At 41.4% G+C, this 27,751-nt stretch overlaps 1 protein-coding gene and 4 non-coding genes across 5 annotated transcripts; all 5 read left to right on the forward strand.

Annotated features, from left to right (window-relative positions):
- The first annotated feature begins 776 nt into the window (after positions 1-776).
- eif4a2 (eukaryotic translation initiation factor 4A) lies at positions 777-26,674 on the forward strand. The gene is made up of 11 exons (XM_034183054.1): positions 777-922; positions 1,664-1,721; positions 18,933-19,065; positions 20,460-20,599; positions 20,813-20,981; positions 21,060-21,169; positions 21,479-21,622; positions 24,594-24,731; positions 24,828-24,917; positions 25,734-25,813; positions 25,887-26,674. The coding sequence occupies exons 1-11, from the start codon at positions 894-896 to the stop codon at positions 26,029-26,031; spliced, it is 1,236 nt and encodes a 411-aa protein (XP_034038945.1). The 5' UTR covers positions 777-893; the 3' UTR covers positions 26,032-26,674.
- LOC117522742 lies at positions 19,110-19,181 on the forward strand. The gene has a single exon (XR_004564322.1). It is a non-coding gene; the product is annotated as a small nucleolar RNA SNORD2 (small nucleolar RNA).
- Positions 20,656-20,728, forward strand: LOC117522743. Its single transcript, XR_004564323.1, has one exon. It is a non-coding gene; the product is annotated as a small nucleolar RNA SNORD2 (small nucleolar RNA).
- Positions 21,219-21,395, forward strand: LOC117522741. Its single transcript, XR_004564321.1, has one exon. It is a non-coding gene; the product is annotated as a small nucleolar RNA SNORA81 (small nucleolar RNA).
- LOC117522740 lies at positions 21,658-21,842 on the forward strand. The gene has a single exon (XR_004564320.1). It is a non-coding gene; the product is annotated as a small nucleolar RNA SNORA81 (small nucleolar RNA).
- Positions 26,675-27,751: the final 1,077 nt, after the last annotated feature.

Here is a 27,751-nt window from a genome sequence, read left to right on the forward strand (position 1 = left end):
CTTGTGTGAAAATGTAATGAGTAGAAGTCAGAAGTAGGCAGAAAAATAAGTAATGGAGTAAAGTATAGATACCTAAAAGGTGTACTTAAGTACAGTAACGAAGTATTTGTACTTCGTTACTTGACACCTCTGGCTATATGAGCCTTCCAAAGAACTGATCACTAGAAAAGACTCCAGTGCGCCTCTGGGCACCCAAACACTCTCGGGATCCTAGTTGTCCTTGAGATCTGGATGTTCGATTCACACCAAGAGCCTTGGTAACATTTAACACATCTCATCAGCATGCCATCTCCTTTATTTTCTTGTGGTTTTACAATGCTGACAAGGCAAATGTTCAGACTTCACCTGCCAAATGAAGCAAGCCACATGTGCAGAACTGTGATGTGAATCACTAACATTCAGACGTCATCATTTTTGAGCAATATGTTATACTCAAACGCCTGACGGATTTATCTCTTTTTTTTAAATCCCAGTTATAGCAGCCGTTTATTTTTACATTGTTGCCTTTTTATAGTTTTTTTTTAATAAATCAAACGTTGTGAAATACACGTTAGGTCTGCATCATAACCATTTCAACGTGGTCGCCAATTAATTTTGACCCAGCAGAGACACTGTAGTAGCTTATCCACTCAACATTGCTGCAATATCCTTCCGCTGAGAAATATAGACTTCACCATTTTTCAAATTTGTAAGGGGATTTTAAATACACCCATTCGTGAAATGGGTGATAAATAACACATAGTAGCTTTCGTAGGTTTAGGTGCGACACTAACGCCGTATCTGTAGTGGAATTGACCATAAAGTTGGTTGGTGAAAATAGTCCGGCCACATAAAGGCAGTTGGCGTCGCCATCAGCGATCTTTCCACTCGCATGCTGAAGTTGGGAGCGGATCATGTCTAGCGATTCTGCTGATTACAACAGGTATAATCTTATTTCTTGTCACATTGATCAGCAGTAATCAGTATTTGTGGATGTAATATCTTATTTTAGGCGTGTGATTTTTTTTATATAGTGTTTTTTGTTGCTATGAACCAGGTCCCAGCAATGCTAGCGTTATTAGCCGTTTGGCTAACCCGCATTTAGGAACCACAGTCACACTAATCTTAGATTGGTCTTTATTTTTTTGGGCTGTGTTTCTAAAATAAACCGTCATTGGTCAAGTTGGACTCTAAAATTAGGTCTTGGTTGTCGGGCAGCCGCACAGGCCTCGCTGTCCGACATGTTGGCTAGCACGAGAAGCGGCACTCCATGTTGACGTGTGCTGGTCGTGTAGACACTTTATCTCGTCTGACCCCAACGAAAGGCTGTGCTCATTGTCGTAAAACCTTTCAGGCTCATAAATTTTCTGAGTAGCAGATAAACTTAATCACGGAATCGTACACGTGAGCTCGGCAAAGGCACAGGCCTGTAATATGATCCTCAGGGCGTAACCCATTCCTCTCTAGTGCGTCTGACGTAGATGTTACGTCAGTTAACACAAATATGGCTGCAGTCCCCCGTTAAAATGCCTGTGCCTCGAAAGTGCTGCTGAGTGTTATTCTCACATAAAGAGAACGCCCACTTATTAGCTGTCACTGTCTCATATTTTCACAGATTAATTTACTGTGATCACAAACGCAATTTCTGGATTCTGAAAAGTTAACATGTATTATTCGTCAACAGCTCAAGAGATAGAGACCATGGGGGGCCAGAGGGAATGGAACCTGATGGTGTCATCGAGGTAAGCCCACCTTTTCTCTTGTGCCATGTTGTGTGGCACAGTGAACAGTTCATAGGGTATATGGATGCAAAATAGACCTGGCATTGTACAGTAACATAATCAATCAATTTTTTTTTTTATATAGCGCCAAATCACAACAAACAGTTGCCCCAAGGCGCTTTATATTGTAAGGCAAGGCCATACAATAATTATGTAAAACCCCAACGGTCAAAACGACCTCCTGTGAGCAAGCACTTGGCTACAGTGGGAAGGAAAAACTCCCTTTTAACAGGAAGAAACCTCCAGCAGAACCAGGCTCAGGGAGGTGCAGTCTTCTGCTGGGACTGGTTGGGGCTGAGGGAGAGAACCAGGAAATAGACATGCTGTGGAGGGGAGCAGAGATCGATCACTGATTAAATGCAGAGTGGTGCATACAGAGCAAAAAGAGAAAGAAACAGTGCATCATGGGAACCCCCCAGCAGTCTACGTCTATAGCAGCATAACTAAGGGATGGTTCAGGGTCACCTGATCCAGCCCTAACTATAAGCTTTAGCAAAAAGGAAAGTTTTAAGCCTAATCTTAAAAGTAGAGGGTGTCTGTCTCCCTGATCTGAATTGGGAGCTGATTCCACAGGAGAGGAGCCTGAAAGCTGAAGGCTCTGCCTCCCATTCTACTCTTACAAACCTTAGGAACTACAAGTAAGCCTGCAGTCTGAGAGCGAAGCGCTCTATTGGGGTGATATGGTACTACGAGGTCCCTAAGATAAGATGGGACCTGATTATTCAAAACCTTATAAGTAAGAAGAAGAATTTTAAATTCTATTCTAGAATTAACAGGAAGCCAATGAAGAGAGGCCAATATGGGTGAGATATGCTCTCTCCTTCTAGTCCCCGTTAGTACTTTAGCTGCAGCATTTTGAATTAACTGAAGGCTTTTTAGGGAACTTTTAGGACAACCTGATAATAATGAATTACAATAGTCCAGCCTAGAGGAAATAAATGCATGAATTAGTTTTTCAGCATCACTCTGAGACAAGACCTTTCTAATTTTAGAGATATTGCGCAAATGCAAAAAAGCAGTCCTACATATTTGTTTAATATGCGCTTTAAATGACATATCCTGATCAAAAATGACTCCAAGATTTCTCACAGTATTACTAGAGGTCAGAGTAATGCCATCCAGAGTAAGGATCTGGTTAGACACCATGTTTCTAAGATTTGTGGGGCCAAGTACAATAACTTCAGTTTTATCTGAGTTTAAAAGCAGGAAATTAGAGGTCATCCATGTCTTTATGTCTGTAAGACAATCCTGCAGTTTAGCTAATTGGTGTGTGTCCTCTGGCTTCATGGATAGATAAAGCTGGGTATCATCTGCGTAACAATGAAAATTTAAGCAATACCGTCTAATACTGCCTAAGGGATGCATGTATACAGTGAATAAAATTGGTCCTAGCACAGAACCTTGTGGAACTCCATAATTAACTTTAGTCTGTGAAGAAGATTCCCCATTTACATGAACAAATTGTAATCTAGTAGACAAATATGATTCAAACCACCGCAGTGCCTTTAATACCTATGGCATGTTCTAATCTCTGTAATAAAATTTTATGGTCAACAGTATCAAAAGCAGCACTGAGTTCTAACAGAACAAGCACAGAGATGAGTCCACTGTCCGAGGCCATAAGAATATCATTTGTAACCTTCACTAATGCTGTTTCTGTACTATGATGAATTCTAAAACCTGACTGAAACTCTTCAAATAGACCATTCCTCTGCAGATGATCAGTTAGCTGTTTTACAACTACCCTTTCAAGAATTTTTGAGAGAAAAGGAAGGTTGGAGATTGGCCTATAATTAGCTAAGATAGCTGGGTCAAGTGATGGCTTTTTAAGTAATGGTTTAATTACTGCCACCTTAAAAGCCTGTGGTACATAGCCAACTAACAAAGATAGATTGATCATACTTAAGATCGAAGCATTAAATAATGGAAGGGCTTCCTTGAGCAGCCTGGTAGGAATGGGGTCTAATAAACAGGTTGATGGTTTGGATGAAGTAACTAATGAAAATAACTCCGACAGAACAATCGGAGAGAAAGAGTCTAACCAAATTCCGGCATCACTGAAAGCAGCCAAAGATAATGATACGTCTTTGGGATGGTTATGAGTAATTTATTCTCTAATAGTTAAAATTTTGTTAGCAAAGAAAGTCATGAAGTCATTACTAGTTAAAGTTAATGGAATACTCAGCTCAATAGAGCTCTGACTCTTTGTCAGCCTGGCTACAGTGCTGAAAAGAAACCTGGGGTTGTTCTTATTTTCTTCAATTAGTGATGAGTAGAAAGATGTCCTAGCTTTACGGAGGGCTTTTTTTTATAGAGCAACAGACTCTTTTTCCAGGCTAAGTGAAGATCTTCTAAATTAGTGAGACGCCATTTCCTCTCCAACTTACGGGTTATCTGCTTTAAGCTACGAGTTTGTGAGTTATACCACGGAGTCAGGCACTTCTGATTTAAAGCTCTCTTTTTCAGAGGAGCTACAGCATCCAAAGTTGTCTTCAATGAGGATGTAAAACTATTGACGAGATACTCTGTCTCACTTACAGAGTTTAGGTAGCTACTCTGCACTGTGTTGGTATATGGCATTAGAGAACATAAAGAAGGAATCACATCCTTAAACCTAGTTACAGCGCTTTCTGAAAGACTTCTAGTGGAATGAAACTTATTCCCCACTGCTGGGTAGTCCATCAGAATAAATGTAAATGTTATTAAGAAATGATCAGACAGAAGGGAGTTTTCAGGGAATACTGTTAAGTCTTCAATTTCCATACCATAAGTCAGAACAAGATCTAAGATATGATTAAAGTGGTGGGTGGACTCATTTACATTTTGAGCAATGCCAATAGAGTCTAATAATAGATTAAATGCAGTGTTGAGGCTGTCATTCTCAGCATCTGTGTGGATGTTAAAATCGCCCACTATAATTATCTTATCTGAGCTAAGCACTAAGTCAGACAAAAGGTCTGAAAATTCACAGAGAAACTCACAGTAACGACCAGGTGGACGATAGATAATAACAAATAAAACTGGTTTTTGGGACTTCCAATTTGGATGGACAAGACTGAGTCAAGCTTTCAAATGAATTAAAGCTCTGTCTGGGTTTTTGATTAATTAATAAGCTGGAATGGAAGATTGCTGCTAATCCTCCGCCCCGGCCCGTGCTACGAGCATTCTTACAGTTAGTGTGACTCGGGGGTGTTGACTCATTTAAACTAACATATTCATCCTGCTGTAACCAGGTTTCTGTAAGGCAGAATAAATCAATATGTTGATCAATTATTATATCATTTACTAACAGGGACTTAGAAGAGAGAGACCTAATGTTTAATAGACCACATTTAACTGTTTGTCTGTGGTGCAGTTGAAGGTGCTATATTATTTTTTCTTTTTGAATTTTTATGCTTAAATAGATTTTTGCTGGTTATTGGTGGTCTGGGAGCAGACACCGTCTCTACGGGGATGGGGTAATGAGGGGATGGCAGGGGGAGAGAAGCTGCAGAGAGGTGTGTAAGACTACAACTCTGCTTCCTGGTCCCAACCCTGGATAGTCATGGTTTGGAGGATTTAAGAAAATTGGCCAGATTTCTAGAAATGAGAGCTGCTCCATCCAAAGTGGGATGGATGCCGTCTCTCCTAACAAGACCAGTTTTCCCCAGAAGCTTTGCCAATTATCTATGAAGCCCACCTCATTTTTGGACACCACTCAGACAGCCAGCAATTCAAGGAGAACATGCGGCTAAACATGTCACTCCCGGTCCGATTGGGGAGGGGCCCAGAGAAAACTACAGAGTCCGACATTGTTTTTGCAAAGTTACACACCGGTTTAATGTTAATTTTAGTGACCTCCGATTGGCGTAACCGGGTGTCATTACTGCCGACGTGAATTACAATCTTACCAAATTTACTTTTAGCCTTAGCCAGCAGTTTCAAATTTCCTTCGATGTCGCCTGCTCTGGCCCCCGGAAGACAATTGACTATGGTTGCTGGTGTCGCTAACTTCACATTTCTCAAAACAGAGTCGCCAATAACCAGAGTTTGATCCTCGGCGGGTGTGTCGTCGAGTGGGGGAAAAATGGTTAGAAATGTGAACGGGTTGGCGGTGTACACGGGGCTTCTGTTTAGAACTACGCTTCCTCCTCACAGTCACCCAGTCAGCCTGCTTTCCCGGCTGCTCGGGATCTGCCAGAGTGGAACTAACGGCGGCTAAGCTACCTTGGTCCGCACCGACTACAGGGGCCTGGCTAGCTGTAGAATTTTCCACGGTGCGGCGCCGAGTCTCCAATTTGCCCAGCCTGGCCTCCAAAGCTATGAATAAGCTACACTTTTATTACAAGTACCGTTACTGCTAAAGGAGGCCGAGGAATAACTAAACATTTCACACCTAGAGCAGAAAAGTGCGGGAGAGACAGGAGAAGCCGCCATGCTAAATCGGCTAAGAGCTAGTAGCTGCGCTAAGCTAGCGGATTCCTAAAAACACGCAAAGTGAATAATGTGTAAATAATTTAGAGGTGATTCAGCAGAAGGAGTGCTTTAGTTAAGGCACGTGGAGATTACACTGGGAAACAAATCATAATCTAGATAACTAGATCAATCTAACTGCGCAGAAGTTAGATTGATCTAGATTGATAACATAAGTAAAGTAAATGTAAATTTGCTTCTGAACAATTCTGAAACAATCAAGATGTGATTGCCACGGGATTATAAATGATGGATGGGTTGATTAATGGTCAGGGGCCATACTAAAATACGAAATGGGCCCTAAAATTACAGTACATTTGGTTCAGGGATGAGAATCACCCATCGATCGGCGGTTTCCCGACTTTTGGGGTTCATTTAGTCATCTGTCTATCATTTCAAATCTGGTGAGAAAAATATTGAGGTGTGATGTGTTTGACAGTTCTCACATTAGCCACCGGACGTCACTGTTAAGCTGTGGTCACAACCCGCCGTACGTAAATTTGGAGATCCGTGCGTCGTAAGTACTGCCTCAGTATGAATTTAGGAACACGCAGACACACTGTAGAGGTTTTAGTGCATGCAGAACTTTCGCTGCGGATTCACCAGCAGTACAGATGACGCACATTGTGAGTACTGCCTCAGTTTGGAGTCAACACAGCACATTTTCATTCAATTACTATTGAATTAACCAAATCCGTATGGAGGCAGTAGGCTACTCGCCACATACTATGGAATTAAATTGTAGGTATCAGATTTTGAAGATTTTGATACACATACGAGGTCTATTAGAAAACTATCCGACCTTATTATTTTTTCAAAAACCATATGGGTTTGAATCACATGTGATTGCGTCAGACAAGCTTGAACCCTCGTGCGCATGCGAGAGTTTTTCCATGCCTGTCAGTTGCGTCATTTGCCTGTGAGCAGGCTTTGAGTGAGGAGTGGTCCAGCCCCCTCGGCGGATTTTCATTGTCAGGAAATGGCGGAATGATTTGGGCTTTTTTTCCATCAGAATTTTTTTCAGAAACTGTTAGAGACTGGCAGGTGGAAACCATCCGAAAAATTTATCTGGCTTTCGGTGAAAATTTTACGGGCTTCACAGAGAATAAGGACAGTTACTACAGCTTTAAGGACGCTCGGCGCGCCGCGCTCTGTGCTGCCATCGAGAGCCACAAACCACCGGATCATTTCTAAACGCATGGCTCTGTGGATCCGAGACCGTCGTGTCGCGCGTCACGACCGATTTGCTGATGGAGCGAGACAAAGGAACACCTCCGTTTTGGTCTCACAGGATGGCTTTGAGATGGCGTTCAGACAGCTGTCGGTGGTTTTTCCATCGAGTGATTATCCGAGAAATTGTGGATGTGCCTGGACATGCCAGAACATGTCCCGTGAGGCTTCATCACGGCGTTGCTTTGCGCCATGCGGCACCGCCGCGACGCGCGGAATTCCTCCGTACGTCTGTCTCAATGTGCCGAAAGAGTGCTGATGTCCACGTCTTTTCACAATTCCTGTGCTAGTCAGATGACGTCCCGGATAAAACACAGCGTCCAGTTTGGAAATGAACGGCACATTCCACTGTTACAGGAGTTTTTGTCATGGAAAGAGGAGCGGAGGCTTCGCACGTCGCGGCGGCCGTGATGAAGCTTCACGGGACATGTTCTGGCATGTCCAGGCACATCCATCTCAAAGCCGTCCTGTGAGACCAAAACGGAGGTGTTCCTTTGTCTCACTCCATCAGCAAATCGATCGTGATGCGCAAAGCCTCCGCTCGGCTTTCCATGACAAAATCTCTTGTTAAAAGTGAAATCTGCCGGAAAATGGTTGATGTCCAACTCTTGTGATAACCAGAGAAAGTGCACACGACGGTCCCGGCTCCACAGAGCCATTCATTTAGAAATGATCCGGTGGTTTGTGGCTCTCGATGGCGCCGTGCCGAGCGTCCTTAAAGCTGTAGTAACAGTCCTTTTTGTCTGTGAGGTCTGTAAAATTTTCACCGAAAGCCAGATAAAATTTTCGAATTGTTTCCAGCTGCCAGTCTTTAACAATTTCTGAAAAAATTCTGATGGGTGGAAAAAAAGCCCAAATCATTCCGCCATTTCCTGACAATGAAAATCTGCCGAGGGGGTGGACCACTCCTCACTCAAAGCCTGCTCACAGGCGAATGATGCAACCGACAGGCGTGGAAAAACTCACGCATGCGCACGAGGGTTCAAGCTTGTCTGACGCAATCACATGTGATTCAAATCCATATGGTTTTTGAAAAAAATAATAAGGTCGGATACTTTTCTAATAGACCTCGTATATAAATTAAGTTGAAATTTAAAAAGCTGGTAATCTACGTACTCCCTCCCTCCTCTTGCTACTGCCTCCGTACGTTTTCACAAACATAGTGGCCATGGCATCCGCAGAAAACGTATGGCGAAAAAAAACGCACGGTGGGTTGTGACCGGTGCTTTTTTGAACAGCGTGGTGTGCATGAGGCTTGCCGGTGAAGAAGAGCTGCTATGGAAAATAGCTAAGTACCTTGTCTAACGAAACAGGCTGGGTAGTTAATGACGGGGCAGGGGTACCCTATGTGGTAAAAACTACTTTTCCTGAAAAACATTTCCTGTGGGAGAACTGCTTGTTATGGGATCCATAATGGTGCCAAGCAAAAGCAAAAGTTTGGCTGCGATGGAGGTCACTATGCTCATTGGAAACTTTAAAAGAGCAAGAACGTTTCTGTACCCTTACCCAGATTTGTGCCTCAAGACAATCCTGTCTCGTGACTTCATGCTTGGTTTGTGCTCCGACATGCACTGTCACCTGTGGGACCTTATGTAGACAGGCGTGTGCCTTTCTGAATCATGTCCAATCAACTGAATTTACCCCAAGTCAACTCCAGTTGAGCTGTAGAAACATCTTGAGAATAATCAGTGGAAATGGGATTCACATGAGCTCAATTTTGAGCTTTATGCTAAATACTGTGAATCAGGGCGGTGAAAACTCAGCAGATCCAAGAAATTCTGTGGTTTTCATCATGGGGTGGAGGGTGTTCGTGTTGTACTCCATAATTGTGATTGTCACTGAGTTTCTAAAATACCTATCGCAAAGTGTTTGTTTTTTTACACCACCATGCAGGTTTTATAAATCCGCGGACACTGATCTATATAACAGATACTAATCTGTGCCCGAGATTTGTGGAGAAAATGCCTCACTGTTGCTGTTGTCATAAAGCAGGACTGGTTTATTGCTACGGCGATGCTGTCTGCCCACTGCAAGATGCTGTTTTTTAAGCTAAACTCATCATGTGGATATCGCACACTTTTAGAGCCATTAAGTTTTTAAAAGAAGAATTTTGAGGCATGTCTGTGTCATGGAGCGACATCAGACAGAGAAAATGGCGAGACAGACTGTTTGAAAAACTTTAAGGACAAGAATCCCTGGAATTGGCACTGCCTTGAATTTAACGTTTGTCTTCGTGAACACATCCGTGAGATAAGATACAAGAAAAGCTCACTGCATCTTGTGCCATCAGGAAGCATGGTAAGAATTTTTTATTTTTTTTTTTTTGTCTCTGGAAAATAAATGTGCTGTTCAAACAGGAAGTTAATCTAGACTTTCTTTCATTGCAAAAAGACATTGGCTTTGAATGGATTCACAGGAGTTTACACAAGGATATGTGACTTTTTTTTTACTATAAGCTATGTTGTTGATATTTTACCATGATTTTCAAAATATTCTGCAAGCTTTAGCTGTGGCTTTCGAAATGCTTTGTCTTTTCGGTTTTCATGAATTTCATGTAGTTTAATTGTTCTGAGGTAATGCATAATTTGGTTTACAATTAAAAGGAAAATAATTCCAGGTCCTACTTCCATGTCATATTCTGTAATTTCAACATTATCATTGATAGTTCAAATGAAAGGTTGAATCTAGGATTATTTTAAATATGTGCTTCTTTTGAGATTTATTTATTTATTTTTCTTCCAGCAGATGCTGAAAATGTATCATTAGATACAATAATTTGGTTTCTGGGGCCCTCATGGGCCCTAGACCCTGGCTCTTGGGGGGTGGCGCCGCGCCTCCCAGACCCCCCTGCAAAATTTCCTTTGATTTCAGTTTTTATTTCACAGCCCTGCTGTGAATACTTATGTATGTGTGAGTTCTTAGTTTTTATTTTTAATAAATTAGAAAAAAAAAACAAAACATTTTTTTCATATTGTCATTATGGGGTATTGTGTATAGAATTTTGAGGGGAAAAAATTAATTTCATCCATTTTGGATTAAGGCTGTAACATCACAAAATGTGGAAAAAGTGAAGCACTGTGAATACTTTCTGGATGCACTGTAAGCATCATTCTCTACTCACACTCCTGAAATGGTTCTAGAAAAGTTAAAATTCAGTGATGTACAAAGACTTGTGTGGATTTCCTACTAAAACATGGCGTATGCTAAAACCCAGAAACTGTCACAAGCACAAAAATATCCAGATGTATCAAAGTGTGCGGACGTATGGATCCAAGCATGTTCCGTTTGTATATCCCAATCAGTGTGGAATTGAGCGCACATGCAGACATACCAAACTTCTCCCTTTCCATTCCCCTGTTTTAAATATGCAAATTAATTTAAATAGGCCATGGGAGCTGGGATTCTCCACTCCATCACATCAGTCAACATGAACCCAGGAAAGACATTATACAGAGTATGAGATGACTGGACATGAAGTGGAGACACGCAGGAAAGTTTGTTACCTGTCAAACAGAATAAGCTGAAACCGAAATTATCGGCTACTGGGAGCCTGTCTGAGTGAGAGAAAATGTTTCCACAAACAAATTCATCATGTTGGAATGGGATGTATTTGGATGACATTCAGATTATTCCATCCCATACCGGCTGGCATGGCTCAGTTCAAGGTTGATTGGCACACTCTAGGCATGTGGAGATTGATATGAATCGATATCTAGATACAAAAGTGCGTGATGCGAGTGCATCAATTCATGTGCATCGACTCAATTGACTGGTTGGATCGCTTGCTGCCTGCTTGTTCTGACTGTTAGGGACACCGGGGCGGCCGTTGTCTGCTTGAAGCAACAAAGCAGTGCTTCGACCCGCTGTTTGCTGGTTTTCAGAAGCGGCAAGTCCACGGGTGTGAGCACCAGCCAGTGCATAAACTGAAGTTGTCCATCGGGTAAAGGAAATAATAATATCCTCTGTCTTGTGGGACTAAGTGCACAGCTCCAAAGTGCCACACAGATTTCGGTCGGAATTAACTTAAGAGCAAATCTCAGTGTAAACCAAATGACACGTCTTTCCAAATGTTATAATACAATAGAACTAGAACCTACCAATACAGAGTCCCCCCCCCAAATGAGACGTCCTCTTTTTTTTTTTTTATTCATTACATCCTGATGTGCACCCAGCTGGCTGAAGAGCTCAGCTACTATGCGGTTACATTTGTGTCATTAATATCCGAAAGTAAATGGTTAATGCGCTTGGTTTCAGTGCAGAAGGTTCCGGGTTCAAATCCCACCCCTGCCACATTTCTCCATGTAATGTGGAGTTGCGTCAGGAAGGGCATCTGGCGTAAAACCTATGCCAATTCAACATGCAGATCCACCTTGGATTTGCTGTAACAACCCCAAGTGCAAACAAGGAAGCAGCCGAAGGGACTTACTAAATGCTTTTGATGAAAACTACAGATTTTGTTTTTCTATTTGTCGAGAGATCAAGGTTCCGTCATGTACATTTATTCATTTTTATTTGTCCAGAGATAAAGGATCCAGTGACCAATTTCATATTTATTTAATTTAAGACTCAATAAAATGTTGTTGACATAGAAAACCTGTAAAGCCTACTTTCAGTACACAGAAAATTCACGAGGTATTGATAAGGGAATCTATAAAGAATCAGATCGATAAGCTGAATAGATAATGGTGAATCATATCGTTGGTAGTGTGTCAAATCATTGTCAGTGAGATTCACATGCCTAGCACACTCCTGAAAAATTGGCCAGCTCGCGCTGGAATGCCCCTGTTGCCAGGGACCCCAGTATGGTCAGCAGCTGTGGGTACAGGCAACCCCTAGCTCCTCGCCATATTGCACACTCTAGGACCGGCCACAGTTCTGTGCACAACTCCAGTAACACTGGGCTTGGTAAACGAAGTCGGTTTGAGCCAATTATCATTTGCAAGTAAATCCTTACGAAGTCTTCTAACAATGCAAACGCAGCCATTGTTAATATCATGTTCTTCATCACTTTGCACATACTTTTATGTCCACCCATATAACTGCAAACGTGGGTGTGTAAATTGTTCATAAGTGTTTCTGATCTGCAGACACTCTGGCTGAGAACAGTGAATGTGATTAAAAGCACAGATAAAACCTCATCTGTCAATCAGATGGCACTTTCCACATAAATAAGTTCTCTGTTTTTCCTGCTCAGACTGTACTGGGCAGAGAGGAAAGAGAAGGGAAGTCACACCCTTTCTGGTCCCCTTTTGAAGACATATTAGACACTTTTTTGCATGTATTGTAACCAAGTCTCATGTTAGTTTGTGGTGGCATTACAAAGTACATTAATCTATGGGTTTGTGACGGGCATGAAAATGGGGTGCTTTTCGTAATGGGGACACGAAATGTGGGGTGATGGGGTGTTAGGGGAGGGTAGACACTTATGGTTAGTTAGGAGAAGGGGAGGATTATCAATAGCAAAATTAAAAATGGCTTTACAAAAATCGGGTGCTTTGGACATTAAGGTGGATGGAACACATTGACAGTGCTTCAATACAAAATACCAGTTTATAATATTGTATTGCCGGTAGGGATGCACAGATCCACTATCTGCAAATATAGTTATCTGCTGATTCTATTCCGATACCAGCTCTGTTTGCTTTTAATATTATTACCATCGTCGATTTTCTGAGGATATTTTATATTCCCAATTGTACAGCTTGTACAGTGGTGAGGAGGTGATAGAGGATGGAAGATAGAAACCTAGATTTATTTATTTTTGGTGGTTTCTTGTGGAATTTGGAAATGCACTCCTTCTCAAGTACTTGTATGCAATTTTTGGGGTGCTCCTGTGGGGGGAAAAAAAAATCAAATCTTGACTGAACAATGACAGGTCTTGAGAAAATAAAATCATAGATTTTATGGAGAAGACAGCACGCACTCTCAGAAATTAGCTCTCATCTGATTAATGGTATACATATAAATGGCAACATTGTTGGATCAGTGGCTGAAGTTTCCTGTCTTGAACACCAGATGGCGCACACACCCTGAGTACATAGACTGTTTTAAAGACAACTTGCCACAAAAACCACCTAAAAATAAATAAAAGTACTTCATTTACTCATATTTGGAGTCAGCTCTTGTAAATCTTGGCACCCTTACTCCCGGTTGTGATGAAAAGTTGGTCAGTGACAGTCAGTGCTGCTCACTTGGAGTTGGCTGCACACTGCAGGAAGAGATTTCCCGAACGGAGGCGTGTCTCATTACTCAGTAGTCTCATTGAGACACTGCGTCGTTTAGTAAACCCCCACACTCTGCAGCCAGCAAGCCGTTTCAGCAGAAACACAGATGTGGCTCCTAGATCTGAACACTCCGCAGATTGTATCGGTATCTGCTTCTGATACTGATATTGGACCGGATCGTCCCCATCCTTAATTACAGATGTGTGGTTAAGATACAGTGTAAAATATACAGTAAATTGAGTTTTTTAGTTTTTGTTTTTCTTTTTGTTTTTTCAATTTTCAACCCCAGTTCCAAAGAAGTTGGGATATTGTGTGAAATGTAAATAAAAACAGAATACAATGATTTGCCAATCCTCTTCAACCTATATTCAATTGAATACGCCACAAAGACAAGATATTTAGTGTTATTCTGATAGATGTTTTTGTGCAAATATTTGCTCATTTTGAAATGGATGCCTGCAACACATTTCAAAAAAGCTTGGACAGGGGCAACAAAAGACTGGGAAAGTTGATGAATGCTCAGAGAACACCTGTTTGGAATATTCCACAGGTGAACAGGTTAATTGGAAACAGGTGAGTGTCATGATTGGGTATAAAAAGTGCATCCCCAAAAGGCTCAGCTGTTAACAAGTAAAGATGGGGTGAGGATCACCACTTTGTGAACAGCTGTGTGTAAAAATAGTCCAACAGTTTAAGAACAATGTTTCTCAACATTCAATTGCAAAGAATTTAGGGATTCCATCATCTACAGTCCATAATATGATCAGAAGATTCAGAGAATCTGGAGAACTTTCTATACGTAAGTAGCAAGGCTGAAAACCAACATTGAATGCCCGTGACCTTTGATCCCTCAGGCGGCGCTGCGTTTAAAAACAGACATCATTGTGTAAAGGATCTTACCGCGTGAGCTCAGGAACACTTCAGAAAACCATTGTCAGTTAACACAGTTTGTCGCTACATCTACAAGTGCAAGTTAAAACTCTACCGTGCTGTGGTCTGAGTCCACATTTCAAGCTGTTTTAGGAAATCATGGACATTTTGTCCTTCAGACAAGAGGGGGGAAAAAAAAAAACATCCAGATTGTTACCAGCGCAAAGTTCAAAAGCCAGCATCTGTGATGGTATGGGGGTGTTAGTGCCCATGGCATGGGCAACTTACACATCTGTGATGGTACCATCAACGTTTTGGAGCAACACATGCTGCCATCCAAGCAACATCTTTTTCAGGGATGTCCCTGCTTATTTCAGCAAGACAATGCTAAGCCACATTCTTCATAGTAAGAGTGCAGGTACTAGACCTGCCTGCCTGCAGTTCAGACCTGTCACCTACTGAAATGTGTGGTGCATTATGAAGCGCAAAATAAGAACAGGGAGCCCGGACTGTTGAACAAATGAAGTTGTACATCAAGCAAGAATGGGAAAGAATTACACCTAAAAAAGTTCAACAGTTAGTGTCCTCAGTTCCCAAACGCTTGAGTGTTGTTAGAAGGAAAGGTGATGTAACACAGTGGTAAACATACCACTGTCCCAGCTTTTTTGAAACGTGTTGTAGGCATCCATTTCAAAATGAGCAAATATTTACACAAAACAAAGTTTGTCAGTTTGACCATTCAATATCTTGTCTTTGTGATGTATTCAATTAAATATAGGTTGAAGAGGTTTTGCAAATCATTGTATTCTGTTTTTATTTATATTTTACACAACGTCCCAACTTCATTGGAATTGGGGTTAGGGATGCGCGATATATACGATATAACTGTTTCACGGTATAAATTTGGGCAACGATAGAGATTTAGACTCCACCAACCAGTCTCAGTAATGCTTGTTGATGACGTCGTATCTTCCTCAGTGACTCTGAACAACTGGAAAAGGCTGTTGTCAGTGCTTTGTCACAGGCTGTATCTCCACCTTGGAAGATTAAAACTTCTTGTAATGCTACGTTCACACCGGGCGCGACGTGAGCAACGGCAGCGACAGGTTGCCATGTAATCCCTATGGAAGGATGCATTTTGGTGCCAAGCCGCACAGCGTGACACGATGGACGTGAATGAAGAGCTGCGAGTGAAGCGATTTTGAGCGATTGGCGCGATGTCGCGTTGCCCTCCTCTCCAAGTTGAAAAATCGGAACTTTTTTCGTCCTGTCGTGCCGCAATGACCAATCAGGGACTGAATATGTAGTGACGTGGAGATGTCTGGAGTGTGCCTGAGTTGGATGTGAACATATCCTGTCTCTGGTAGCCAGCCTGTGAGCAGGACTTATGTCCCTTTTGTCCTTTATTTCACAGTTGTAGTTTTTTTGGAGCGAGCAGCAGGGGGAGCGGAGGTTGTTGTTGTGTGGTTTTTTTTTTTTTCCCTTTCCCCTTTTACGTGCGTGCGAGCGAATCGTCTGTGAAGATTTTATTAACTACACAGATTTATAATAAAGCAAATGGTGACTGGTTTCTAAACACAGTTATGACAGTGTTTTTGGGGAAGAGCAAGGAGCAGCCCCACAGCAAGCAGCGGAGGGTTATTTTATTTATTTATTTTTTAAAATTGTTTACATGTGCACGCGTGAACGGAACAGGAGGTCCTCAAACTGGGTCCCGCAGAGGCGGAAGGACCGCTGAAGGAGGCAGCTCCTGCAGCAAATAATGATACTCCCCGAATTGGGAACGTGATGTTTGTCAGCTTTCCACAACAACTCGCTCCGTGTGATCAAGGTCCGTCATGTTAACTTGACTGGGGCGAATTTTCGCAGCGAAAGAGCGACACACCGGGTGATGGTGGCGTGTCCATCGCCACGCCCGTCGCCACGCGACTCAGTGTGAACGCGGCATAAGAGTGTAAAATGCTATGTTGTTTTAACCCTCTGGAGTCGCCTGACTGAATTCGGGCATGTAAAAGCCACATGACCAAATTAAGCAACTGTCCCATTAAGTTCACCAGCCTCAGTTTCTTTTTCAGTGCATTTTAAAAGTGCATGCCTCAAGCTTTATACGAGTTTTTAAATTATGTTAATAAGCCTACCATAATCTGAATTGATTAATAATTTCCTCTTTTGGGGGGGGGGGATTTTATGGCCATATTTGGTGCATGTATTTGCAGAAAGCTGCAGTAAACGGTCTCACCTTTCCTCATTCAACTGCACTGAGAGCTCTGTCTCGCCCACCTTCCGCTCTGTCATTAGTGGAACCCCATGACATAAACCAATCAGGATCATCAACCCACATGTGGTTCTCTCTCAGGTCTTTCTGGACAAAATGCCACCAAAAGCAGACAAAGTAACACTGCCTCCTGCTGAACAGAAGCAGGAATGGCGAAATGAATCAGGTGCTCAAAATTAATTACGTCTGTTTTTGTATGTGTTTTATTTATTTTAATCCCTTTAGCTTTGCAAAGGGACTATATAACCCATTCAGAAAACTTCCATTGTAACTTTTACACTTAAATTTATATTGTGATGTAGACTGTTACCGTGAAGGGATTCAGTTTATATCATGATATGAATTTTAAGTTGTATCACCCAGCCCTAATTGGGGTTGTATATAGTGCCAAATCACAACAAAGCTGCCTCAAGGCGCTTCACACAAGTAAGATCTACCCTTACAACCCCCAGAGCAAGCACACAGGCAACAGTGGTAAGGAAATCTCAAGCAGACCAGACTCAAAGGAGTGACCCTCCGCTTGGGTCATGTTACTGACACTGTTTACAAAACAGTTATTAGTTTTCAATGTTAAGTGGCCAAAAAGTCTGTAATCTGGGTCAGATCCTCATAAAACTCTGTCGATAAAGGATACCATCCTACATAACGCTCTCAAATATGAAAGATATTTGATCTTTTTTGACAAGGTTATGTATTTTTTTTTTTGTTTTTTTTTTTTAAACTTGTTCAGTGTTAACAGATGGGGATTTTTCCTGACTTTTTCGTTTGACCTATCACCTTGAATCAGTGCTTGCCTATCAGGCTATGAATCCTCTGGGGGGATTCATAAAGACATGCAAAAGGTTGTAGGTTACAGGCTGTTCACAAACCGAAAAACAAATGAACAGGTGTTAAAACTAAAGTTTTACTCTATGCAGACCGTTAGACACCTTACCAGTCTTTCAAAGCAGAAGTGTTGTTGCAGAAGGCCCTTACAAGATCATTTCAGTGGTGTTAGGCTTGAGTCTGTCCCTGTTCTTTCAATTGAGCCACTTTTGTGTGGATTAAAGTGACTAACTGGGACTCCTGTCTTATTGTGAGAAAGGAATGAGAACTGACCTCCGTTGCATTGCTCCAAATGCTGCGCCGCCGCTGAAGTTAGAATCCGCTCAGAATTAATAACTTCAAAGCGAATCGCTGTTTAAATCAAATGACACCTCTTTCCAAACGTTGTAATACAAATAATAAACTGCATTTGATCAAAGTGTTTTTTTTTGTTGTTGTTTCCCCCCCTCCCTCCAAAATGAGACATCCTGGCTGATGTGCAACAGCCCAAGACTGTGTGGCTGCAGACCTGCAGACTCCAGCAGCCATCTGAGTTCACCTCAGGCGTATGGCGTGACATCCATGCCATTAATGTCTGAAAAGAAATGCTTTTGACAAAAATTACAGATTTTTTTTTTCTATCTGTCTAGAGATCATATTTATTTACTTTAAGACAATAAAATGTTGTTGACATAGAAAACCTACTTTTAGTACACAGAAAATTCACAGGAGGTATCGATAAGGAATCGGATTGATAAGCGGAATCGATTATGATATCGATAACATGCAATAAGCTGCAATTTATATATGATCCGACTAGTTGACTAATCGCAAAAATAATCGTTGACTAGTCGACTATCAAAATAGTCGTTTGGGGCAGCTCTAGAAGGTGAGCCCACAGTTCCTGCCTCCTGCAGATGAGAGGCTGAGGGGGACAAAATAAGCCTCGTGAGTTGAATATTTGGCGATAAACAATCGTAAAGGGTGATATATCAAGACCAGCAAAATGATTGTATTCACCTTTTCGAAAAATAAATTGATACATTTATGGCAACAAACCTAATCATGACCAAGGATAATGATGTGAAATTCATGGTGTATTTTGGCTTTAGGTGACTTTTTTTGGCTGAGGTTTGGGTGATTTGGCCTGCCAACCTTTGGCAGTAACCTAATCTCTGGAGATGGTGTCGTGTTCTATCTGTGGTGGTGTAACCAAACTTTTGTGACATTCAGAACTCTAATGGCATGATGGAAAACTGGCACCATATTATCACTTTCGAAGAGTTTGAAATTTTTTTTTTTCTCAACCTTTTTTAGGGCAACTGGAGTGAGATTACAGACAACTTTGATGACATGTGCCTGAAGGAGACACTTCTCAGGGGAATATATGCTTATGGTTTTGAAAAACCATCTGCCATTCAGCAGAGGGCAATTATTCCTTGCATCAAAGGTAAAGAAACAAAATTTTATTCTTGAGTAGAAGTTATTATAACTGAGTGAAGTGATGTTTAACCATCTTTCGGGACTTACTGATTAATGGGGATTATTTTACTTTACTGATCACTCAGTGAATTTGAATGACTGGTAATAACTTGCAGCGTTGTCCCTAAATTTCGAGTAGCCTGCGTCTATACACGGTTGTGCAGTGCACCAACAGCACTCGATCTCTGTGCAAATCCAGTAACTCTGCCTTTCTAAAATGGGCTCCAGTTCTCCTAACACATTAGAGGTGTTGGCCGCTTTGAGTGACAGCCCATGTGTTGACACTGGTCGGTCAGAGGCTGTCTCAGGCTGCAGCTACTGTAAAAGCCCTGTATGTTTTTGTTTTTTTTGCACAATTTATTACAATTGTCTGTAATAACATGGCTCATGTGGTTAATTCTTCCAAACAGACCATCTGAGGTGTGTATGTGTGGGCCCATATTTGTGTCAAGTAAAATGAGTGTGATGTAATTTTAGATGCTAAAGGTGTTAGCATTTACGACTTTAGGTTCTTAATCCATGATACTGAGGAAATAAACGGGTCATAACTTGTAATGCCACGGTTTGGGTTTCAAATGAGTGTGATGTAATTTTAGATGCTAAAGGTGTTAGCATTTACGACTTTAGGTTCCTAATCCATGATACTGAGGAAATAAACGGGTCATAACTTGTAATGCCACGGTTTGGGTTTCATTTGTCCTACCCAGGTTATATGTGGTCTCACCCATGCTGCCCCCCCCTACCCATATACGGGTTGGTCTCTCACCTATGCTCCACCTCTTCAACCATATATGTGCTGCAGACATGCATGCAGAGGGACATACATTGGGTGCTTTTTAAATATACAGGGATGTGAGTGTTTGGAAAATCTCATAATTCTGTTGTGGCTATATATAGATATTGATTGTAAATGTCTTAGATGCCATATTTGATGTGAAGTGTCGCTTTGTCACATTTTCATCCCAAGCAACTAAGACTGAAAGATAGTGTAACTTGCAACACTGCTGGTTAGGAGCCACTGATTGTACATGCAGCAGCCAGTGAGAGATGTTGCCACAAATCTTAAATGTCCATAGCATTCTGAAAAGGAAACAACATTGCCACGTCTTGTCGAAAAATGCATGAACGTATTTGAAGGCAGCGTTTTTTTTTTTTTTTTTTGCTCTCAAATCTCAGCATACTTGGCCTTTGGTTTAACAAGCTACAGGGGCTTAGGGACAACTCTGTACCTGTATTGTCACTTAATAAATTTTGGTCAGTAAACTTTGCTTTCCATAGACCAAATTTCTGCTTGAATGCACTGTGGAATGAGAACTTATAACTGGTCTCTCTACTCATGTTTGCCTCTGTCCTTTCTGCTAGGCTATGATGTCATTGCTCAAGCTCAGTCAGGCACAGGGAAGACGGCCACATTTGCTATCTCTATCCTGCAACAGTTGGACATCGAGAAGAGGGAAACTCAGGCTCTAGTGTTGGCTCCCACCAGAGAGCTTGCTCAGCAGGTATGCGGTTCTGGGGCCAGGGTGACCTTAACTGTTGAAGTAAAAAATTAATTTGTTGGTGAAGTGATGTGTACAATCTTTCGGGTCTGACTTCAAAATCAATGGAGAGTTTTCTTAACCTGATCACCTGAGCATTTAATTGTTGATGTCTGGCAGTAATATGTGTCCTTTGTGACTGTAGCTTAATTTTGTCCTTATGTTTCCCCTCATTAGATTCAAAAGGTAATGCTGGCTCTGGGTGACTACTTGAATGCCTCCTGCTATGCTTGCATTGGAGGCACTAGTGTCCGTAATGAAATGCAGAAACTCTCATCAGATTCCCCTCACATGGTGGTAGGCACCCCTGGGCGGGTGTTTGATATGCTCAACAGGCGGTGTCTGAGTAAGTATCACAAGGACAGAATCTTCATGAATAACAATTATTTTTCTGGATGTGATTTCTCATGACCTTTATGCACAGGTTCAAAAAGTATTAAGATATTTGTCCTGGATGAAGCTGATGAGATGTTGAGTCGAGGGTTCAAAGAGCAGATTTATGAAATTTTTCAGAAGCTGAACAACAACATTCAGGTAAGTGTCTGGATCCACAATTCTGTGAAGTTAGAAATTAAATGTTACTTCCTTCTGCCTTAACAGAAGTCTGCTATAATTGCATGATCCAGATTTGTTTCATGCAATGATGCTAGCAGAGTATTGTGCAGACGTAGACCATTGTTCACTGTGCTGAAAGTGAGATTGGGTCGAACCTCTTTCTTAATGTTCTTTGGCCTCTGTCACAATGCTCAGTGCAACATCTAACACAAGTACCCTATATTTGGTTATGACGGTGGTGTTTTGGTTTCAATCTGGAAACTATTTAATGTTGAACATGTCTTTCAGGTGATTCTGCTCTCAGCCACCATGCCCTCAGATGTGTTGGAAGTAACTAAGAAGTTCATGAGGGACCCTATTCGCATCTTGGTGAAGAAAGAAGAGCTAACCCTGGAGGGTATTAAACAGTTTTACATAAACGTGGAGCGAGAGGTGAGTGTACAGATGTCTGCTCTGTGCACACGTTTCCCTTCTCTCCAAAAGCACCCTGCTGAAACTGCAGCAGCCAAGCCATGTAGGTTTGGCTCATGTGGTCGTGTAAGCATGGGTACACCAGGGAAGGAGATTAAAAACACAGAATCACAAGTGAGGCTTGGAGGGACCTCTTTCTTAATGTCCATTGTCCTTTGGCTCAAGATCCTGTGTTACATGCTGTAAAAAACAAATGACCGTGCTGGGGTCATTCCATTGGTGTTTTAGTGTATCTTGCTGTTGAATTCAATATTGCATCACAGTACCTGGGCCCTCACATAGCAATGTGCTGTATAAAACATGCATGTGCAAACCTTCATAAGAAAAATGCAGGATTTATAACTGAAAATGTACAGTAGTATTCAGAATAATAGTGCTGTGACTAAAAAGATTAATCCAGGTTGTGAGTATATTTCTTATTGTTACATGGGAAACAAGGTACCAGTAGATTCTTACAAATCCAACAAGACCAAGCATTCATGATATGCACACTCTTAAGGCTATAAAATTGGGCTATCAGTAAAAAAAAAAGAAAATAGAAATGGGGTGTTCACAATAATGGTAGCATCTGCTGTTGACGCTACGAACTCAAAACTATGTTTAAACTGCTTTTTTAGCAATCCTGTGAATCACTAAACTAGTATTTAGTTGTATAACCACAGTTTTTATGATTTCTTCACATCTGCGAGGCATTAATTTTGTTGGTTTGGAACCAAGATTTTGCTCATTTACTAGTGTGCTTGGGTTTATTGTCTTGTTGAAACACCCATTTCAAGGGCACGTCCTCTTCAGCATAAGGCAACATGACCTCTTCAAGTATTTTGACATATCCAAACTGATCCATGATACCTGGTATGCGATATATAGGTCCAACACCATAGTAGGAGAAACATGCCTATATCATGATGCTTGCACCACCATGCTTCACTGTCTTCACTGTGAACTGTGGCTTGAATTCAGAGTTTGGGGGTCGTCTCTCAAACTGTCTGCGGCCCTTGGACCCAAAAAGAACAGTTTTACACTCATCAGTCCACAAAATATTCCTCCATTTCTCTTTAGGCCAGTTGATGTGTTCTTTGGCAAATTGTAACCTCTTCTGCACAGGTCTTTTATTTAACAGAGGGACTTTGCGGGGGATTCTTGCAAATAAATTAGCTTCACACAGGCGTCTTCTGTCACAGCACTTACAGGTAACTCCAGGCTGTCTTTGATCATCCTGGAGCAGATCATTGGGTGAGCCTTTGCCATTGTGGTTATTCTTCTATCCATTTTGATGGTTTTGTTTTCTTCCAGGCGTCTTGTTTTTTTTTTTTTTTTTTGTCCATTTTAAAGCATTGGAGATCATTGTAGATGAACAGCCTATAATTTTTTCCACCTGCGTATAGGTTTTCCCCTTTCCAATCAACTTTTTAATCAAACTACACTATTCTTCTGAACAATGTCTTGAACGTCCCATTTTCCTCAGGCTTTCAAAGAGAAAAGCATGTTCAACAGGTGTTGGCTTCATCCTTAAATAGGGGACACCTGATTCACACCTGTTTGTTCCACAAAATTGACGAACTCACTGACTGAATGCCACACTACTATTATTGTGAACACCCCTTTCTACTTTTTTTTTTTTTACTAATAGCCCAATTTCATAGCCCTAAGAGTGTGCATATCATGAATGCTTGGTCTTGTTGGATTTGTGAGAATCTACTGGTACCTTGTTTCCCATGTAACAATAAGAAATATACTCAAAACCTGGATTAATCTTTATAGTCACATAGCACTACTATTATTCTGAACACTACTTTATGACTGAGGACAGTTGACTGAAATCCATCTACCAGATGGAGGAAGATCTAAAGCACTCAACCAAGTCAAGAACTGTGATAAATAAAGTCGGGGGTTAATGGTTTATTCATATATTCGGTTAATGGGCATGTATGGTACGTTTAGGGTGCTATTGTTGTCATAAATATAACTATTTAAGAAGCCTTTTTATAAGGTTCATGGTAATAGAAAAATTCTAGGCCTTTAAAGCAAAGGGTCCATTTTTTGAGGGCTAGATGAAGTTGACATATCTCAATGTGCCAATGACTGCCCAACTTTGTTTTGATTGAGGTCTGTGTGTTGCTGTTCAACTGTACTCTGCAGGGGCATCAGGCAAAATCCAATTGCTGTGAGAGGATTAGAAGAAGGCAAAGAAGAGTTGTGCTCTGTATTTCTAATGGGGTTATTGTAGGATAATGTACAAATAAGGTAAAAATTGAAACCTGTTTTATAATCTGAGAAATTGCTATTTATGTAGTATGCTCTTGGCCTTGACAGACACCCCCCCCCCACATCCTTTTTATTTATTTATTTTTTTTAAGTCAAGGCAAGCATAAAATATTAAGCATTTTGAGTCTTAATAACCAGCCCAATTGCACTTTTGTTGAAGGTCTTATGGAGATTTATGCACACATTACAAGTTTGCATCAGTCACAGCACTTTAAATGTGGGTTTTCCACAGGTAATACTGGCTGCTGTTTGTTCATACAATAGTCTTATCAAATTTGGCAAGAGCCAGGTTCCTTCCCCCTTTCTGATACTTTTCATCTTGGTGGCTTCTCTCACTTGTCTCCTTGTGTGGTCACTCAGTCTTTAATGTGGCACGTTTGTTAAACAGCGTGACTTAAAGTTTAAAGTCATATGCCGCAAGTACATCTCTACTCATTTTGGCTGCGTTGTGGGGGTGTACAGAGGCAAAAGACAAATGTCTTATGTACCTGATTAATGTTAAAAGACCAGAAAGTTCCTATTTCTCACAACAACAATATGGAGTTCATCAATTTGTGCTGCCCTCCTGAAAACCTGTCTGGCAGTAAACCTGACTGTTAAATTAGTTGCAGGCTTTCCTTTATTCGTTTAAAGTCTGTGCATTCATGTCTCAGGTTTTTCCTTCTAGGAGTGGAAGCTGGACACACTGTGTGACCTGTACGAAACTCTGACCATCACCCAGGCTGTCATCTTCCTCAACACCAGGAGAAAAGTTGACTGGCTGACTGAGAAGATGCACGCTCGAGACTTCACTGTGTCCGCTCTGGTATGTGCTGTATCATTCCAGTGACACGGTGTTTGGTTGTGTGTGGCGGCCATTGCTGCAGCCTTCCCTAACGCTTAAGTATTTTCCACCCAACAGCATGGTGATATGGACCAGAAAGAGCGTGACGTGATTATGAGGGAGTTCAGATCCGGCTCAAGTAGAGTGTTGATCACGACTGATCTCCTGGTGAGTGTGCTGAAGCTGTGTGTCTGTATATAACTGTGACACTTTAAACCCAAAAAGTTTCCATTCCTGCACCAGTCTTAAAATGACCAAGCAGCCAAAACCTTTTGGGAGATTAGGGCCCGTACTCCACAATGGGTTCCTTCATCTGTAGGAATCTATTACTTCATTCACGGGCAACAGTAACGTCTGTGCAGCTTTCTAGTTCCCTGGTATTAGGGATGGGTATCGAGAACCGGTTCTTTCAAGAATCGTTAAGAAATGATTCGATCAACCAACATCAATAGCCTTTTTGCTTAAAGATTCCCTTATCGGTCCTTCAGAGCGGCCGTTGTTTTTGAGGGTGTTTGTCAGGAAAATAATTTCTACGTTGACTACAGACCCTGTAGTGGGTCTGTAATCAACTGCTTCTGTAACGGCTCCGCTTTGAAGCTTGAACCAACGAAGCAGTGCTCCGTCCTGCAGCTTCTCAATTGGCTATGGAGTGACATTTATGCCATTAATGTCTGAAAGGAAATGCATTTGACAAAAAAACTACAGATTTTATTTCTCTGTCCAGAAATCAAGGATCCAGTGACCAATTTCATGTTTATTTACTTTAAGACTCAATGTTGGTGACATAGAAAACCTGTAAAGTCTACTTGTAGTACACAGAAAATTCACAAGAGGTATTGATAAGGAATCGGATCGATGAGCGGAATCCTTATCAATACCCATCCCTACCTGGTATTGTAACTTTTTCTTTTAAATGATAATCATTGTTTGTTTTTTTTTGTTTTGTTTTTTTCTTTTTTCAATTTATCTTTGTCTCCTGTCTAGGCTCGTGGGATTGACGTACAGCAGGTTTCTCTGGTCATTAACTATGACCTTCCTACAAACCGAGAGAACTACATTCATCGGTAGGTTGCATGACTAATTGTACCAAAATCCCCGTGTTGGTTCTGAGGTGTAACTCTTATCTCGACTGCACAGAATTGGCCGTGGTGGTCGTTTTGGCAGAAAAGGAGTTGCTATTAACTTCGTCACTGAGGAGGACAAGAGGATTCTTCGGGACATCGAGACTTTTTACAATACAACCGTGGAGGAGATGCCAATGAATGTGGCTGATCTGATTTGAGCTCAGAGGTTTATCATTTTTTACGCAGTGATAGCGACCGTTCACTTGCATTGTGCTTATCTTATTGGAGGAGGAAAACTTTTTGATGCTAAACCTTGGATCAGAATTTTGGCATGTATTAAAAGTGAGGTGACACCAATGGTGGTCCCTCTTGGACAGTTGTAGATTCTAACCTCGACAGCTGGTTGGTTGGAGCTACAGAGCCATGGGGTGTATAAACGTTAAAGTCCTTATCAGTTACGATTTCTTTCCATGTTCAGTTATGATGTGTGTGTTTGATGTTCTCTACCATTTAGTAACTTACTTGTGGACTAAAAGGTATAAGTGCTGTATAAAGTCTGCAAATTATGTTATGCTAACATATATATGTGCGATGTGGTGTGGGCCTGCTAAATATAGGCATTTATCATATACTGTAGATTTCACTTGCTTTTTGTTATATTTTGTGAATGTTAATTTAAATATACTTTTTTTTAATCCCACATGCTTTATTGGACTTCCTCACTGGTTGGCCGTATTATGCTGATGTGGTTTTATCTTTTCAGAATATATTGCTATTTCTCTAACTACATATTTCCTCCACTCCAGAATTGTCTTAAAACTTGAATAAAATTGCTGCAGTTGAAGCTTGATTTTTGTATGTTGAAATTGATACTGCTTAGTGAATCTGCAGGAACATACTTGTGTGTAATGGCCTTGAGATTTTTATTTATTTTATAGAAGCCTGTTTAAGAAAGTTTTGCTAAATGCTAGCCTATACAGTGCACCCAGAAAGTATTCAGTGCTGCTCTTTGGAACATTGTTACAGCCTTATTCCAGAATGGATGGAATTAATTTGTTCCCAAATATTCTACACATAATACACCATACTGACAGTGTGAACAGTTATTATGAGATCTTTGCAAATTTATTAAAATAACAAATAAGAAACAAGTCACATGTACATACGTATTCACAGCCTTTGCCATGAATGTTTCTGTGAAGGCTCTCGGTTGTCCAGGTGGTTTTCATAGTCGAGAAGCTTGAATCTTTGACTGGACTGGGTTGCTTGACGCAAGGACATTTGATTTCAGTAGGAGGGGTCTGGTTAGGTTTAAAACTCCAGCTTTTGTGGCTTCTGTTTGTTCTTCTCTACAATGGTCAAGACAGAAGTCAGACTACCAGAGCAAGAATGTTAGCTGAGGAAGCTTCTGTGATTTGAAGCGAAACGTCCTCGCGTCAAGCAACCCAGTCCAGTCGAAGATTCAAGCTTCTCTGCCAAGAAGCTCAAAATTGAGCTCAGGTGCATCCTGTCTCCACTGATCACCCTACAGCTTAATTGAATCCAGCTGGGGTAAAATCAGTTAATTGGAAAGGCACACACTTGTCTTGCAAACATCCCACAGTGCATAAAAATGCAGGAAGTCAAAGGAATTGTCTGTCGAATGGATTGTCTCGAGGCATAAATCTGGGGAACAGTACAGAAACGTTTCTGCTTTGAAAGTCCCAATGAGCACAGTGGCTGCCGTCATCCATAAATGGAAGTAGTTCAGGTCCACCAGGACTCTTCTTAGAGCTGGCCCGCCTGTTGGCGGAGAAGTGCCTTCAATGGTCACTGTCAGCATACCTCTGGAGAGGAGAACCTTCCAGAAGGTCAACCGTCTGCAGCAATCCACCAGTCAGGCTTGTATGGTAGAGTGGACAGATAGAAGCCAGTCCCTAGTTAAAGACACATGGCAGC

The sequence above is a fragment of the Thalassophryne amazonica genome, chromosome 12 (assembly GCF_902500255.1).
Source record: "Thalassophryne amazonica chromosome 12, fThaAma1.1, whole genome shotgun sequence".
In the NCBI taxonomy this organism is placed as follows: Eukaryota; Metazoa; Chordata; class Actinopteri; order Batrachoidiformes; family Batrachoididae; genus Thalassophryne; species Thalassophryne amazonica.

Coding starts and splice junctions, on each gene's coding strand:
- eif4a2 (XM_034183054.1), top strand. CDS start 894: ATGTCTAGCGATTCTGCTGATTACAACAG. Junction 923..1,663: donor GATTCTGCTGATTACAACAG/GTATAATCTTAT, acceptor ATTCGTCAACAG/CTCAAGAGATAGAGACCATG. Junction 21,623..24,593: donor ACATAAACGTGGAGCGAGAG/GTGAGTGTACAG, acceptor TTTTCCTTCTAG/GAGTGGAAGCTGGACACACT.